At 39.9% G+C, this 14,681-nt stretch overlaps 4 protein-coding genes and 1 non-coding gene across 6 annotated transcripts; 2 read left to right on the top strand and 3 right to left on the bottom strand.

Moving 5' to 3' along the window:
- Window positions 1–1,387: 1,387 nt before the first annotated feature.
- On the bottom strand, window positions 1,388–1,459 carry TRNAG-UCC (transfer RNA glycine (anticodon UCC)). The gene has a single exon. It is a non-coding gene; the product is annotated as a tRNA-Gly (tRNA).
- A 188-nt stretch (window positions 1,460–1,647) lies between these two features.
- Window positions 1,648–4,052, top strand: LOC108813591 (serine/threonine/tyrosine-protein kinase HT1). Its single transcript, XM_056989647.1, has 5 exons — window positions 1,648–1,853; window positions 1,956–2,007; window positions 2,054–2,884; window positions 2,969–3,415; window positions 3,512–4,052. Exons 3-5 carry the CDS (start codon window positions 2,126–2,128, stop codon window positions 3,818–3,820), a joined length of 1,515 nt encoding a protein of 504 aa, XP_056845627.1. The 5' UTR covers window positions 1,648–1,853; window positions 1,956–2,007; window positions 2,054–2,125; the 3' UTR covers window positions 3,821–4,052.
- On the bottom strand, window positions 4,053–4,788 carry LOC108813592 (deoxyuridine 5'-triphosphate nucleotidohydrolase). The gene has a single exon (XM_018586189.2). It carries the CDS (start codon window positions 4,765–4,767, stop codon window positions 4,147–4,149), a length of 621 nt encoding a protein of 206 aa, XP_018441691.1. The 5' UTR covers window positions 4,768–4,788; the 3' UTR covers window positions 4,053–4,146.
- A 160-nt stretch (window positions 4,789–4,948) lies between these two features.
- Window positions 4,949–6,504, top strand: LOC108807344 (transcription termination factor MTERF2, chloroplastic). Its single transcript, XM_018579619.2, has one exon. The coding sequence runs from the start codon at window positions 5,017–5,019 to the stop codon at window positions 6,364–6,366; it is 1,350 nt and encodes a 449-aa protein (XP_018435121.1). The 5' UTR covers window positions 4,949–5,016; the 3' UTR covers window positions 6,367–6,504.
- An 819-nt stretch (window positions 6,505–7,323) lies between these two features.
- LOC108812628 (DExH-box ATP-dependent RNA helicase DExH11) lies at window positions 7,324–14,485 on the bottom strand. Of its 2 annotated transcripts, none has more exons than XM_018584940.2 (23): window positions 14,244–14,485; window positions 13,694–13,954; window positions 13,320–13,580; window positions 13,157–13,225; window positions 12,978–13,056; window positions 12,706–12,896; window positions 12,525–12,632; window positions 12,311–12,412; window positions 12,035–12,235; window positions 11,809–11,919; window positions 11,369–11,436; window positions 10,903–11,272; window positions 10,645–10,800; window positions 10,436–10,546; window positions 10,277–10,330; window positions 9,767–10,024; window positions 9,516–9,625; window positions 9,167–9,320; window positions 8,648–9,095; window positions 8,340–8,554; window positions 8,012–8,250; window positions 7,817–7,943; window positions 7,324–7,730 (listed from the first exon to the last, which is right to left on the bottom strand). In XM_018584940.2, the coding sequence occupies exons 1-23, from the start codon at window positions 14,376–14,378 to the stop codon at window positions 7,518–7,520; spliced, it is 4,041 nt and encodes a 1,346-aa protein (XP_018440442.1). In that variant the 5' UTR covers window positions 14,379–14,485; the 3' UTR covers window positions 7,324–7,517. The 2 variants fall into 2 exon arrangements, with proteins under 2 accessions (XP_018440442.1, XP_018440443.1); XM_018584941.2 differs by having other exon boundaries at window positions 12,706–12,884.
- Between the last annotated feature and the right edge of the window lie 196 nt (window positions 14,486–14,681).

Below are 14,681 nucleotides of genomic sequence, written 5' to 3'. Positions count from 1 at the left end.
TTTTGAAAATCTTATATATGGTCTTAATGTAAACATAAATCAATAATTGAATTTAAAAAATATAAACAGTATATTGTTTACTTTGTTTCTAATGAAGCCTATTTAAACTTTTTAAAACACTTCAAACATATTTGATGTTATTTTGTTATTTTACATCTAAAACCACATTTACCTTATGATAAATGTTTTATACCAAATAATTGAATAAAACATCACAGATTTGTATCTATAAATTTTAATTATACATATCCTTATCAAGTTTTTTCTTATTTTTACATAGAATGTATATAAATTTTACAATTCTAAAAAAAAATCTGTAAATTAGTAACTTCATAAAATATCAGTTATAAGTATAACATTATTAATTTATAGAGCTCTCAATTTTCAGAGCAGTTCAAAGCTCTAGAAGATAAGACTTGTACTTCTTACATTTTCTAAGATAGTTTATTGGAGAAGACTGTCTAATGAGTGTCTTGATTTGTCTTGGAAAATAGAAGATATGAAAATTCTCAATTTCCCCTTGTTTCCTTTTGCAAGTACGACTTTTTTATATGCAAGATCGAGAATCACGGTAGACTTCTTAGAATTAGAAAGGTCAAGGAAAATATGGGCCTAGTGTGGTTTAAACGTGATCCAAATAATCTATCTTATTAAAATTCAAACATTTTGTTGGACCTAACATTTATTTTGTAAGTTTTTAAATTAAATACACATTTATACTTTATAGTTAAATCTACATTAAATCACAAATGTTCTTTTCTTTAAACTACTATCTATGTTTCCAAACAATATACTTATTTCTTTATACTATTATCAATGTTTCCAAACAAAATATTTTTTATACTACTATCAATTTTTCCAAACAATACAATAATTAATCTTATTATTTTATATCTATCATTTTCTCTTTAAAATTTTGTAGAAACATCATATTTTCATAAATTGCAAAATAATGAACTTTAAAATTTGGATTACAAGAGTACAAATTATGAAACTATTACAATTTAAATCTAATTAGATTACATATCGGTCATCCATCAGTTCAATCGGTTAGTCTCGGGTTTTAGTGATTTTTTAATATGAATATTTTAAAAACCAAATTTGAATTGTCAGATCTCCGGATTAACGGGTATAGTCACAATTGGATTGAATTTAAAAACACTGATTTAAATGCAAAAGTATTTTAAATACACACTCTTTTAAAAATTACCAAAATATTTGTTAAGTTATTAGTAAAAAAATTTATCGTAAAATATTCCGCGCTTCCAAAGCGCGGATCAAAATCTAGTATAATAAGAAAATCAAAAACGTAACATAATGGAATGAATATTATTCGCTCGTAATGGCCCAATTAACAAATAAATATATAAACTTTCCAAAATGATAGTGCGTCTGCCGGCAGTCGAACCCGGGTTTATTGCTTGGAAGGCAATTATCCTAACCGTTGGACTACAGGCGCAATTTTTTGAGATGTGAGGGAACAAAAATAATTTCAACGAAAGGAGAATGAAGCAAACGCATACGGCGGCGTTGACAAATTGACAGACATCCACAAAACGACATCGTTTTAAGTTTCATGTACGTTCGTCCGCGTTTTTCTTGTTTGACAAAATGCCGGAGAATTGGTCATTGAGTTTTTGTAATAAATATTGGAAGGAATGTTTAAATAAATACCGGAAGCCATTAAAAGACCTTCCTTTGGGGCTACTACTACTACTTTCGTCGTCGTCTCCTCCAACCAACAAAAAAGTCGTCAAATTCACATTTTAGCTTCCTCCTCCTCTCTTCGCACGCGATCCAATCGCCGGATTCACCTCTCTTTTTTTCTCCCTCCTTCGTTTTCGTGATTTCAGGTACTTTCTAAAAAATCTTTTTTTTGTTTGTTGTTTTGATTCGGTTTGTTTACTGTGTTGTTAATACTTAATTCGTTGATGATAATTAAATAATAATATTAGTTTGGTGGAATCATCTCCGGCGATTTTTGGGTGTGTGTTGCGTTGCTTGGAGAATTTTGGAGTATTTATCTTTGTTTTAATCGTTGAGGAGGAGGAAGGATTACGTGGTTGTGTGTTTTCTCTCAAGACGAGTTTCTGAGATTATATTTCTCTTGAGGAGGAGGAGAGACATGGAGGAAGAGTCTACTTCTTGGATAAGGAGGGCCAAGTATTCTCACACCATTTGTCATCGTCTCATCACCCCTAGATCAGACTCCTTGCCTATTACTCCAACCAAGACTTGTTCTGGTTCGAAAAGAATGCCTCTCAGTTCACCCTCTGATCTCAAGTCCCTTGTTGGACCTTCTCAGGCTAAGCACCAAGCCACCGGTTCCAATTCTGCTTCTTCTTCTGAGATATATCGAAACCCTTTCACCAACAGGAAGAGGGCTACTTCTCCGTCTCCTCAGATACCCATCTCTGAATCTTTCAAAGAAGCAAAGTCTGTCGTCAAGAGATTCTCAACTCCTCATCCCGTAAGAGTCGAACCACCAGCAACACCCACCAAGGGAAACTTCACCCGCAAAAGTTCATTCGAGAAACTATCCCACGCTCTCCGCCCTCTCTCTTTCTCGGGTCCTTTAAAGGACAGGCCCAAGAGCAAGAAGGAGATGCGTTCTTCCAAGTCTTTTGATCATTCTAACGTAACTGCCATGGGAGTGCTCGAAGAACACCGCGTCGACACCTCTGATCTCACCCGTGGAGTCCTGTTCGCTCACGGGAAGTTCAGCCTGCTTTACCACGGTGTGTACAAAGGCGAAGCCGTCGCTCTCAAGATCACAAGAGCGCCTGGTGATTGCGAAGACAAATTCTTGGGAGCTCGTTTGGAGAGACAGTTTACAAAGGAAGCCACTCTCTTGTCTCGACTTAGCCATCCAAATGTTGTCAAGGTGACTACTTGTCTGAATGAATGAATGAATGATGTCTTTTGGTGTTGCTTAAATTGAAATGTGTTTTGTTTTGTTTTGAATCAGTTTGTGGGAGTGAATACTGGGAACTGTATCATCACGGAGTATTTAGCTAATGGGTCTTTGAGATCATATCTGCACAAGCTGGAGATAAAGTCCCTTCCTCTGCCGCAGGTAGTCAAGTTTGGTCTAGACATTGCGAGAGGGATGGAATATATTCACTCAAAGAAGATAGTTCACCGGGACCTTAAGCCGGAGAACGTGTTGATTGACAAAGACTTCAACTTGAAGGTTGCAGACTTTGGCATAGCGTGCGACGAGGAGGACTGTGATGTACCGGGGGCTGAGACGGGGACGTATAGGTGGATGGCGCCAGAAGTGCTGAGAAGGAAACCACACGGAGGTAAGTCGGATGTATATAGTTTCGGACTCGTTTTATGGGAAATGGCAGCTGGAGCAGTCCCATTTGGGGAGATGTCTCCTGTCCAAGCTGCTTTCAAAGTCATGCACAAGGTAAGAAGCATCATCATCATCATCTCCTACTCTGCTTTGTTTTCATGAATGAGTGAGATCAAAGACATGCTTTTTTTTTTGTTGTTATTGGGACAGAACACAAGACCGGTGATACCAAAGAAATGTCCAGCGGCGATGAAAGAGCTGATTGAGCAATGCTGGTCGGTGGAAACAGAAAAGAGACCAGAGTTCTGGCAGATTGTCAAAGTGTTGGAACACTTTGAAAAGTCATTGAAAAACGAAGGGAGACTGACTCTTATGCCCAACCAGATATGTCCACAAGCTAAGAAAGGTAATAAATACTGGAGTCAGATCTTCGGGTTAGTCCACCACCACCACCACCACCACGACAGCAATGACAACGATACTGTATGCCCAGCCATGCCTAAGCCTAGATTCGCTTGAAAAGACTATTCATTTTGTGCATATATATAAAAAGAAGGGTTAGTGGTTATGTCTTTTTATTGTTCATCCACTGTCTCTGTTTTCAATTTGATTTCGTTAGAGGACATACCTGTTACAGAGAAGCTTCTTTATTTGTTTGGCTTGGTCATTTTGTGAAGCACTGTCTTCTTGATTTATATACATACATTTGTAAGATTGTTTCATTGGATTATCAATTTGAGTTGGTGCGTAATTATAACGAAGAAAAAGATCTTAAAATGAGCCTTTCAAGATTACATAAGAAAACCATGCGCACAATCTGTTCGACGAAACAACCCTAAACAAACTTAAACACCAGTAGAACCGAAACCTCCTTCACCACGAACAGTAGCGTCCAAATCCTCAACCTCCAGTACTTGCGGCGTCACGATCCTCTCGATAATCATCTGCGCGACTCTATCTCCCACCTTCACCTCGAAATCAGCATCCGAGTGGTTGAACAGGATCACACCGACGGGTCCTCTGTAGTCCGCGTCGATGACCCCCGCTCCCACGTCGATCGAGTGTTTCCAGGCGAGACCGGATCTCGGGGCGATCCTCGCGTACGTTCCTTCGGGGACGGCGACGCTGAGATCCGTCGGGATGAGCGCCTTGCCTCTCGCGGGGACCTTCGAGTCCGCCGCGCTGGAGAGATCGTAGCCGGCGGAGAGAGGGGAGCCTCTCGTGGGCAAGACGGCTTTCTCGGAGAGTTTCTTCACTTTGAAGAAGGGTTTGGATTCGAGCTTCTGGAGTTTCGCCGATGGCTCCTTCACGTCGGGACTGTTGTTGCTCTTCGCTTCTACGCAGGCCATCGTGGGGAAAGGAAGACGAGTTGTTGATGATGATAACCGCACAGAGTTTATAAACCCTAATTTCAATTGAGGTCGAATTGTTGCTGTAGTGAAGAAGAGTCGTCGTAGTTCCGCCATTAATATAGACGCATCTCTCTTAGTGAGTGATATATGGCGCCAAAGTTTCCCTCCACACATGTCAACTTGAAATGGGCTTTAGCGATGCTATCTATAGATCGGCCCATTAGCCCAAGTACAATATTCATTTTTATTTATTAGTTACCCAAATCAGACAATAAATGAAATTAGGGTTTATCGGTCGGTCGGGGGGTTCAGACTCAGAGAGTTTAGCTGTTTGGTTCTTTTGCTTTTTGTCTTCGTTTTCTCATGTATTCACTGATACTCCATGGAAGAAGGTCGGTGGAGTTGCAGAAACGGCGTAACCTGCGAGTCTCATTGAACTATCTACAAAATGCGTTTGCTTTCTCAAACTCCTTCTCCTCCTCTGCAAATGTGAACCCTCCTCAAGCAAACACTTCTTTCACCGTCTCTTACCTCGTCGAATCATTGGGTTTAACTACAAAGCTCGCCGAAACGATCTCTAGGAAAGTCACCTTCGAAGACAAGGTAAACCCAGATTCCGTTCTGAATCTTCTCAGAAGCAACGGGTTCGAAGATTCTCAGATCTCTAGGATCGTCACCACTTACCCGCGGTTGCTTGTACAAGACGCTGAGACGTCTCTTCTTCCCAAGCTCCGGGCTTTGCAGTGCAGAGGAGCTTCGAGCTCTGAGCTGGCCGAGATCGTCTCGAAAGTTCCCAAGATTTTGGAGAAGAGAGTGGGGAGATCTCTCAGCTTGTACTATGATTTCGTCAAAGAGATTATGCGAGAAGGTGATAAGGTGTCTGGTTCTTGGACAGAGGGTAAGGCGAAGAACAGGATCCGAAACATATCTGTTTTGAAAGAGCTGGGTGTGCCTCAGAACCTGCTCTTCTCGTTGCTCATCTCCAGGTGTCAACCCGTTTGCGGGAAAGAGAAGTTCGACGAGACGCTCAAGAAAGTGGTTGACATGGGTTTTGATCCGACCAAGTCTAAGTTCGTGGAAGCTCTCCACGTTGTCTACGAGATGAGCGATAAGACGATCGAGGAGAAGGTGAATGTGTACAAAAGGTTAGGGTTCAGCGAGGAGGATGTGTGGAGGATCTTCAAGAAGTGGCCCTTCTTTTTGAAATTCTCGGAGAAGAAGATAGGGCAGACGTTCGAGACGCTCAGGAGGTGTGGTCTTGTGGAGGAAGAGATTCTTTCGGTGTTGAAGTTGCGTCCGGAGTGTATACGCTCTTCGGAGGAGAAGATACTGGAGTCGGTTGATACGTTTGTAGGGTTAGGGTTCAGCAGAGATGAGTATAGGATGATGATCAAGCGGTTTCCTCAGTGCTTTGGTTATTCAGCAGAGTCTTTGAAGAAGAAGTTTGAGTTTCTGGTGAAGAAGATGGAATGGCCACCGGAGGCTGTGGTTTTGGTGCCTTCGGTGTTTGGATACAGCTTGGAGAAGAGGATTGTGCCGAGGTGTAATGTAATCAAAGCTCTCATGTCGAAAGGATTGATCAGAGGTGGAAACCCTCCAATTTCATCTGTCTTGGTATGTACTGATGAGGAGTTCTTGAACAGATACGTGATGAAGCAGGGTAAGCTAGTGCCTGAGTTGATGGCTATGTTAACCGGACAGCATGTTTCATAGTTTTGTTGATGAATCTTTTGATAGGACATTTTTAAGAGTGTATTTGAAACCATTTTTGAAGCCTCAGTTCTTACTTGGATCCTACCCGTTTCATTACTGGGGAATAAATTATCTCAATCCCTTGGTTTATTACAATTATGATTTCATATTTGCGCTAAAATAGTAGTAGTTCTTCGGTTTCCAATTAACATATTTTTAGGTTTTCACATTTGTTAAAATGATAAATTAGTTGCAGCTACTCCAATCAGAGTGGATTTGGAGTAGAGGGAACTGGTTCTCTCAGTCCACTCCAAAGTTTTCCTTTCTTGTCTGGATTGCAACACGGAATCGCTTGCAAACTTGTGACAGGCTGCAGCAGTGGAACTCCACAGTGAATATGGACTGTGTGCTATGCAAAGAAACACACGAAACATGCCAGCACTTATTCTTTAGTTGCAGCTACTTGAAAAAAATCTGGAAACTGCTTGTTGGAGGGATTCTTGGTGATGAATTTACAACAGAGTTGAGTGAGATCTTGGATATTGTTTCTAACCCTAGGCATGATCCTACGGTGGTTTTTCTCCTCCGCTACGCATTACAAGCTTTGATGCACAGCCTATGGAGAGAACGTAACGAATATTTTAGCCAAGAGAGATTTCTTCTACAAGCTCTTTTTTTATATTCTTTGATTCTTTCATAGAACAAAAACTTAGAAGCACTTAATGTAAAAAAGTTTTTTTGGTTTGAATAAATTTTACACTCATTCGGAAAAAAAAAAAAGATAAATTAGCATTCTATTATAAGCAATCGTCTTATGATTTATTATTAGTAACTTTAGATCACCATAAAATGAATAAATTCAATTATTTTTATAAAACCTAAAAAATCTATTTTGTTATAAAACTTTTTTTAAAATTGATCTTTTTAGAAATGGAGAAGTATTGCGAATATATAGTTTTTACTAAAAAACTGTGTAACGATCTGAAAAGTTCTGGTAATATTTTGTATTCTGAAGACAAATAACATAAATGACTTTTGTACTCTAAGAAAATGGGTTAATAATTAGATTCTGCAGGAATTTTAGAGCTTTACTCGACAACAAGACACATCTTTGAGACGGTTTAGCGATTAAACATGAGAATGGGGTCTGGTCAGTTTTCATAAATCGAACCTTACACTCCAGTCACATACAGACTAGCAGCAAACACGATGTCGCGTTTTATAGCGTTCGAAGCAGAATCCATTTTCTTGTGTAACGCGGAGTTCCCCATAATGGCGGCTGCGTTCTTGAACTCACGGCACGTCTCGTCTAGTCTCACAATGGTCCGAACTATCAGACCTTCAGGGACATCTGTCAATTCACATATCTCTGCAAACGGAGTCCCCTGCAAGATTTCAAACATACGATTTCTTCAGTAAGAAGGGTATATCAGAAAAATGTAATGAGAAAGATTGCTATCTGGTTACAGACCTTTGCCCATTCATAAACGACTTCGACCAGACCAAATTTGAGATTCTCCTGTGCATATTCCTCAGGGTCTATTTGTAAGTTGTAATGAGCTTGAAGCTCACCAAGTCTGATTGCTGTATCATAGACTCTGTCCGAAAGAGTGTCAATAACTAAATTGATTATATCATTTAGGGAAAGAGTGTGATCGTAACACACCTTTGCTTAGCCTTGGCCAGTTTGGGAGTAAGTGAAGGCGCCGAAGTGTTTTTCTGTTGGAAGACAAAGGCAGACATTATAGCCACTGCTTCTTCTGGTTCCAATTCTTCGAACTGATTCTCGAACAGACATACTGTACAAATCAATTCTTCCCCAGAGTTCATCTCGCAAGCGACACGGCCTTTGATTTGGACGACGAGGTCATCATCTATACACCCTATTTTCTTCAGAACATCGATCTGCAAGAAAAAAATTTAGAGCTCTACATGTTACTCAAATCCATCATACATAAAGAGGAAACAAAGATGAACTTCTCATATGACCGTACCCTGCCCTGAAACGCAGGCATCTGTAATAGGGCTTCATCAGACATTTGGAATTCGAGATCTTTGAGATCTTTCTTATGCTTCCTAATCTCCCTAGCTAGCTTCATGTGCTCATCCAATTTGACACAACCGTGGCACTTATTCATGGACATCTTTTGTAACAAGCTGGTCCATTTATAGTAAGTCTCCACAAGCTCAGCATCTTTCAGCTTCAAATCTGAAACAGAATCATGAAATGAGTTTATGGCGGAACTGAACTTTCAGCCAGGATAAAAAAAAATGATCCAGAGCTAGAATTAAGTTAAGGAACCTTTAACTGGGTCTAGAGCAGGAGGAAACTTGTTTCCGTCTGATTTCAGATCCAAAAGCTGTTGAACCGTCTGAGAAAAAGCTGTCTTGTTCCCATCCTCGAGTAGACGCACCTGATCGATCTTTATCTTGCTAACGCATATACACAAGAATTCTTTGTTATCAAACGCTCTGACCTCGTACCCTACACCAGCAGCGGCTCCATGGTACGGGAGCTCTATCTTGATAACACCGGTGCCTTTTCGAGAGCTGGTTGTCGAATAATAATCATCCTCAACAGCACGTTTTGACTTGGGCGCAATAAAGAAACCCTGAGAGGGATCTGAGCTTTTCTTGCCAATGAGAACCATATTTTTCTCTGGTGGTGGAATTTCAGATTTTATCACCAAAACAACATATTGCCTGTTTGGAAGTCCCTTCAGTACGACTCCAAGTAAATTGTCTATGCCCTGTTAAATTTACACAAATGAGCAACATTTAATTATGTATAGAGAAAAGAGAGGTGGAGACTGGGCCTCACCGTTTCAGATTTCATGACCACTACTCTTCCGGTTACAAGATGTTGCTGGGCATTAGGAGACTGCATGACTGCTTCTGACATTTTACTGTTACATTCGTTTGCTTCCATATACATCTCAAAGTAATCTTCAATTGCTGGTTCTCCTTTAATACATCTAGACGCACAAAGCAATAGGTTAATCCATAAAATCATCTGGAGTTGAATACAGAGGTGACACAGCAAAACGGTAGAACAATTAGTTTTTTTTTACACATTATTAAGGCGACACACATATTAGTGCTATACATATGAAGAAGTTAAGTAGTTTAGCAGTCTTTCTAGTGTCCATAAGATAAGGGATTCGCCTTACTCAATATTTTTGACTGGTAGAGAACGTTTCAGCATGAGAAGTTGTTGTTTCTCGGGCAGCTTCTTTTGAGCATGGAATTCAGCAAAACTTCTTTTCAGCATGTCTTCCACCTTACAATTTCAAAAAAATGGCGTCAGAAAAAATTCCAATGAAAGGCTCGGTTCCAAAACACATGCAGTGCCAAGGCTAATGGGAACTACATGCATGCAACTAATTGAGATGGTAGATCAATGGTCCAGATATTAATATACCTTCAATTCTTCAACACGTAAAAGATGGAGGATCATTATGTAGGTTAATCGGAACTGAGATTCTAGTCTTGTTGCGCTTCCAACAATTATACGCCTCAGATCATTCTCATCTGGAACTTCATCGCGACACATGACAATAACTGTGCCAGTTTTGTCAAGTCCTCTTCTGCCAGCACGCCCTGCCATTTGAGTGTACTCTCCAGGAAGCAACGATCTGAATTCCTTTCCATCAAACTTCCTCAAAGCATCAAAAACAACCTGTAGCGTAAATCATGGAAAAGTAAGTAACAGGAAAATTCATTGAGGAGATTTGTGAAGACCAGATTTGTTAAAGAAATTCCAACACACTGGAGACGATAACTTGGAATCACATTCTCAACAACCCAGTAATAAACTCTTCCCCTAACAAATGTCATATGACAATCCACATTATACGTATGTTGTAAAGAATAAGCCACTTAACATTGTAACACTAAATTTACATCAACAACAAAATCAGAATAGCCTCACCGTTCTAGCTGGAGCATTAACCCCCATAGCGAATGTCTCCGTTGAAAATAGCACCTGTAGAAAGATGACAAACGACCAATTGCCGGAAGAGATTATAAATATAATGGAAAAGTCGCAATAGGACGTCAAATGTGGCAGCACGAAAAATACTAAGCCTACCTTAATGACACCACGGCAAAAGAGCATTTCAACAACTTCCTTTACTATTGGAAGCAGCCCAGCATGATGAACACCGATTCCTCTATGAAGTAGGCTTTGGACTCGGAGGACCTATAAAATATGTCATCCCCAACAGTTCATAAGTACGAATCAAGGTACCTCTCCAAATTCAATATGTGAAAAGACAGGATATTCTTAAGATAACCAACCTGAGGTAAATTCCGATCAGACCCTTTTAATCTCGAAAAAGCTTTGTCGCAGAAGACACGGATTTCACTTTTCTCAGAACTACTAGTAAGATCAGTCCCAGTCAAAGCGTCAGCACACCTATCGCAATAATTCTTCGAGAAACAGAAGACAACCACCTAGTAGGAAACATAAAATCGAAAGGTTAGTCAAAAAGGACTCCAAATAGGATTGAATATACACGTCATAACCATAGGGAAAACAAGTGACACATAACATACAGGTAACAGGGACTTCTTTGAGAGCTTGTTGATAAGCAACAACCAATTTGAAGCTGCTGATCGTCTAAATGCCCCATTGTTCTGGCCGTTACCACCGTAAGAGGACTTTCCCAAATCTTTTACACCTGAGTGTTTATTCTGCTTGCCACGAGAGTGAGCTTCATGTTTCTGAGATTTGTTCCCATCTTGATGAGCTGAAGATCCCGTGTACTGTTTAGGACCGACACTAACTGCACTTGAATTCTTCTTCTTGTGTGCATCTTTAGCATCCTTTATCCCTTTAGAAATAAAAACTTCATTCTCACAAACTTTGTAGAGTTCGCCAGAATAAAATAGGCAATGCTCTAGAGGAACTGGTCTTTTTGTTGTGCTGAAAACAAAACCCACAAAATTATGAAAGTTAAGATTTTCATCATGAATAACTAAATTATCCACAATTAATTTACCAGAGTACAATAAATCTCACCCAGTAACACGTATCTCTTTTTGTTTTGTTCGGCCAATCCAGTCAGCAAATTCAAATGTGTTAGGCACCTGTAAGTAATTTAAATTTAGCAATGCATGATATTAGTTGCAATGAACTAAGGAGGAGAAGCCAACGGGAAAAAGGCAGAATGGAGAATAGTGACTAAATACTAGAAAAACAAAATATATATTGCGACAAAAAACTGAGTGCAGTTTATAGTTTGCATTGTATCTCCATAAATATTAGAAATTGAGAAAATAGCCCATAAGGAATCCAACCAACTGAGATCCGAAGAAAATTTAATAAAAGGCGACCAGTTCTTTTCAAACTCATCTAGTGAGAAAAGACATAGCCAAAGCTTAGGTGCATGGTAAAAACACAACAAAAACTTCTAAAGACCATATTTTTAAACGCACAAACATAAAGGTAACAAGAAGTACCGTTGCAGAAAGAAGGACAAAATTTATATGCCTTGGCAACATGATGATGACTTCTTCCCAAACAACCCCTCTTTCTACGTCATTGACATAGTGAACTTCATCAAATACAACCTGCCAGTCAAAGGAACGGCAACAAGAAAACATGATTGACCTTCACATAGAACTACAAAGGATATAAGCATATTGCAAAACCAGAAGAAATTTCAACATCAGAAAGCTGTTTTACCCATTCTATATCACGTATGATATCAGCACCACGGTACAGCATTGACCTTAATATTTCTGTAGTCATGATCAGACAAGATGCCTCTGGCCTTATGCTAACATCACCCGTGAGAAGTCCTACATCAAACTTCCCACAAAAGTCTCTGTATTTTTGGTTGCTGATGGTTTTAATTGGGGCAGTATAAACAGCTCGTGTACAATGCTGAAGAGAGACATTAATCAGACAGAGAAAAGAATATAATAATAAAAACACGATCAATGTTCTAGAATCCTCTACCTTGGTAGCCAAAGCGAATGCATATTCTGCAACAACGGTCTTTCCTGCTGATGTATGGGCTGCTACAAAAACAGACTCCCCCTTTTCTAAACAACAGATGGCCTGTAGGCATAAGAAACTCGGTTATTTATTGTCAAATGTCAATTCACATATAACAAGAAACTAAGCATGTTCCTCAAACATCCGCAAACTAAGAAATAGACAAGGGAAGTACCTCCTTCTGAAAGATGTCCAATTCGAAAGGGAACTCCATCGCCATGTCAGGAACAAGCTCATGGAACCGGTCTGCAATGTCTTGGCTATCTCCTTTAGTGGCCCATCCCTAAAAGAAGAACAATAAATCATGTTGATGGGAGGGAAAATGAAATATCCAGATGTAGAATCCGCTTTGTTACCTCTTTCCGTAATTGTTTGCCATTGTTCCCAGTAATTGCTTCATCCGACAATATTGCTGTTTTAGCTGATGACAAAATCTCATCCAGGACGGTGATGTCAGTCTCTGTCCCCTTGATGGTTTCTCTACCTTTGCTCGCTTCAGGTTCAGGTTCAGCTTCTGCCTTTGGAGACTCAGATCCTGCGGAGTGATCTTCATAATAGTTTTCATTATCAGAAAAAAATTTAAAGGCAAATAAAGATAAAGGAATAAAGTATAACTGGTGTCACGCACCGTCTCCCTCAAGTTCGAAGACAGTATCTTCTTCCAAAACCGTCTTGAATAGATCATCAAATTGTATAGACAACTTGCTCTGAGAGTATCACAAACACAAAGACAGTGAAAACGAATTTATCACTACAACCAAATATAAAAAAAAAGTTCACATATACCAATGACATTGATCTACATACCGACTTTTCATCTGATGCATTTCCATGTAAACTCTGATCCTCATAAACATTCCATGCTTGGGGATGTGGCTTCATAGGAAAACAGGATGAGTCAATTCACATTAAATCATACGTAAATGGATCAAAAGATAAGTTAACATAAGATGGTGATAATAGAAGGAACCATGAGATCTCCAAGATCTAAACTCTGCTTGAAACTAGGAGGAACGTTCTGAGCAGGACCTCCATTGAGCAATTCCCGTACCCATCGGCCGTCACATACACCATCTGGAAGGATCCTCTCTGAAGACTGTGAATCCTCCAAGCCACCTGGACGGAAAGGGCGATTATTGGCGCTCCCTCTCAGAAAATCCTTTGGAGGTCCCACCATTCGAGGAAAAAATCCAGAATCTTGATCTCCATACATTTGTTCTGATAAATCCACCTAAGATAATATGACAATCCATTTCTCCAACTAGAGTCAGAAACAGAAATCTAATAGCTAAGTACTGACTCATGGATAACATCACTATCTAAAGGAAGAAAAATGAGTTATACCTCCACTGACTTTGGCTCCCATCTTCCGTTTCTTTCAGTATCCAATTTCTGACGCCTGAATGGCAATTCCCAAGTTGGAACTACAACGGACCTGGGCAAAGAAGGTTGAAGAGGCACCTTCACCCTAGCAAACCAGTCAAAATCCCACTGATTCTCAGCGTTTTCAGCAGAGAACTGTTCAGGTTCCAGTCTTGGGAGGAGATATTTCTCCTCGATATGTTCCTTTATCGACTCTTTTGTTTCCTTAGCAAACGCAGGAGGCTGAGAAATGCACATTATAGGGAAAACATAAATGAGCATCTGAGCAAGAATCTACAACGATCTCACGCTTACTTGTATTCACACATTTAACCTAATCAACAAACACTTAAGTTAAATCACAATAAGACCTATTGACTACCTTTACTCATAACGGATTTTCAGTATCAAACGCAACATATTGCATCGTGAATCAGTCCCCAAGCAAACCTAATTTTTGAAGCTAAGTTTTACTAAAAATTTAACTCGACAGAGTCTAACGGAGATTAAAGCAATCGGGAAGAACACTCACGGAGACGAAATCGGGAAGTGAGTTCACTGCGACGTCGCTCTCCGCAGTGTACAGAGGCTCGACGCGGAGGTGACCGCCGTGGCCGGAGATTCCGACACGGAAGGCGAGCTCGTTAGCTGCTTCGAATCTGTTCATTCTCTTTCCTCAATCTACTTTGCATTCCCTTCTCTTTCTCGGAGTAATGATTATCAGCGAACGGTGTGCGAGGGAAGATCCAGTGAAAGGTACAAGGAATCCAAGGTACAACTATTGAGTTGGGTTTATGAACCCCCCCTTTCTCTCCGGTTGAGTTCCAAAACGTCCTGCGGTTTAGTTGTTACAAACGAGAAGCGTTTGTTGTTTTTGTCTCTGATGGGCTCTAAAATAGCCCCATTAGGCCCAATTGTATGAAAGTGCCGGTTAATCCTCAGAAGTCAGAACTCAATATAAACCTAAACG

The sequence above is a fragment of the Raphanus sativus genome, chromosome 6 (genome assembly GCF_000801105.2).
Source record: "Raphanus sativus cultivar WK10039 chromosome 6, ASM80110v3, whole genome shotgun sequence".
Lineage (NCBI taxonomy): Eukaryota > Viridiplantae > Streptophyta > Magnoliopsida > Brassicales > Brassicaceae > Raphanus > Raphanus sativus.
Note: the sequence above shows the minus strand (reverse complement) of the source record. Positions and strands in the feature narration are given on the sequence as shown.

Coding starts and splice junctions, on each gene's coding strand:
- LOC108813591 (XM_056989647.1), top strand. CDS start 2,126: ATGGAGGAAGAGTCTACTTCTTGGATAAGGAGGGCCAAGTATTCTCAC. Junction 2,885..2,968: donor GCCATCCAAATGTTGTCAAG/GTGACTACTTGT, acceptor GTTTTGAATCAG/TTTGTGGGAGTGAATACTGG. Junction 3,416..3,511: donor CTTTCAAAGTCATGCACAAG/GTAAGAAGCATC, acceptor TTATTGGGACAG/AACACAAGACCGGTGATACC.
- LOC108813592 (XM_018586189.2), bottom strand. CDS start 4,767: ATGGCGGAACTACGACGACTCTTCTTCACTACAGCAACAATTCGACCT.
- LOC108807344 (XM_018579619.2), top strand. CDS start 5,017: ATGTATTCACTGATACTCCATGGAAGAAGGTCGGTGGAGTTGCAGAAA.
- LOC108812628 (XM_018584940.2), bottom strand. CDS start 14,378: ATGAACAGATTCGAAGCAGCTAACGAGCTCGCCTTCCGTGTCGGAATC. Junction 13,226..13,319: donor TAGATCTTGGAGATCTCATG/GTTCCTTCTATT, acceptor TTTCCTATGAAG/CCACATCCCCAAGCATGGAA. Junction 11,920..12,034: donor TCATACGTGATATAGAATGG/GTAAAACAGCTT, acceptor TTTGACTGGCAG/GTTGTATTTGATGAAGTTCA.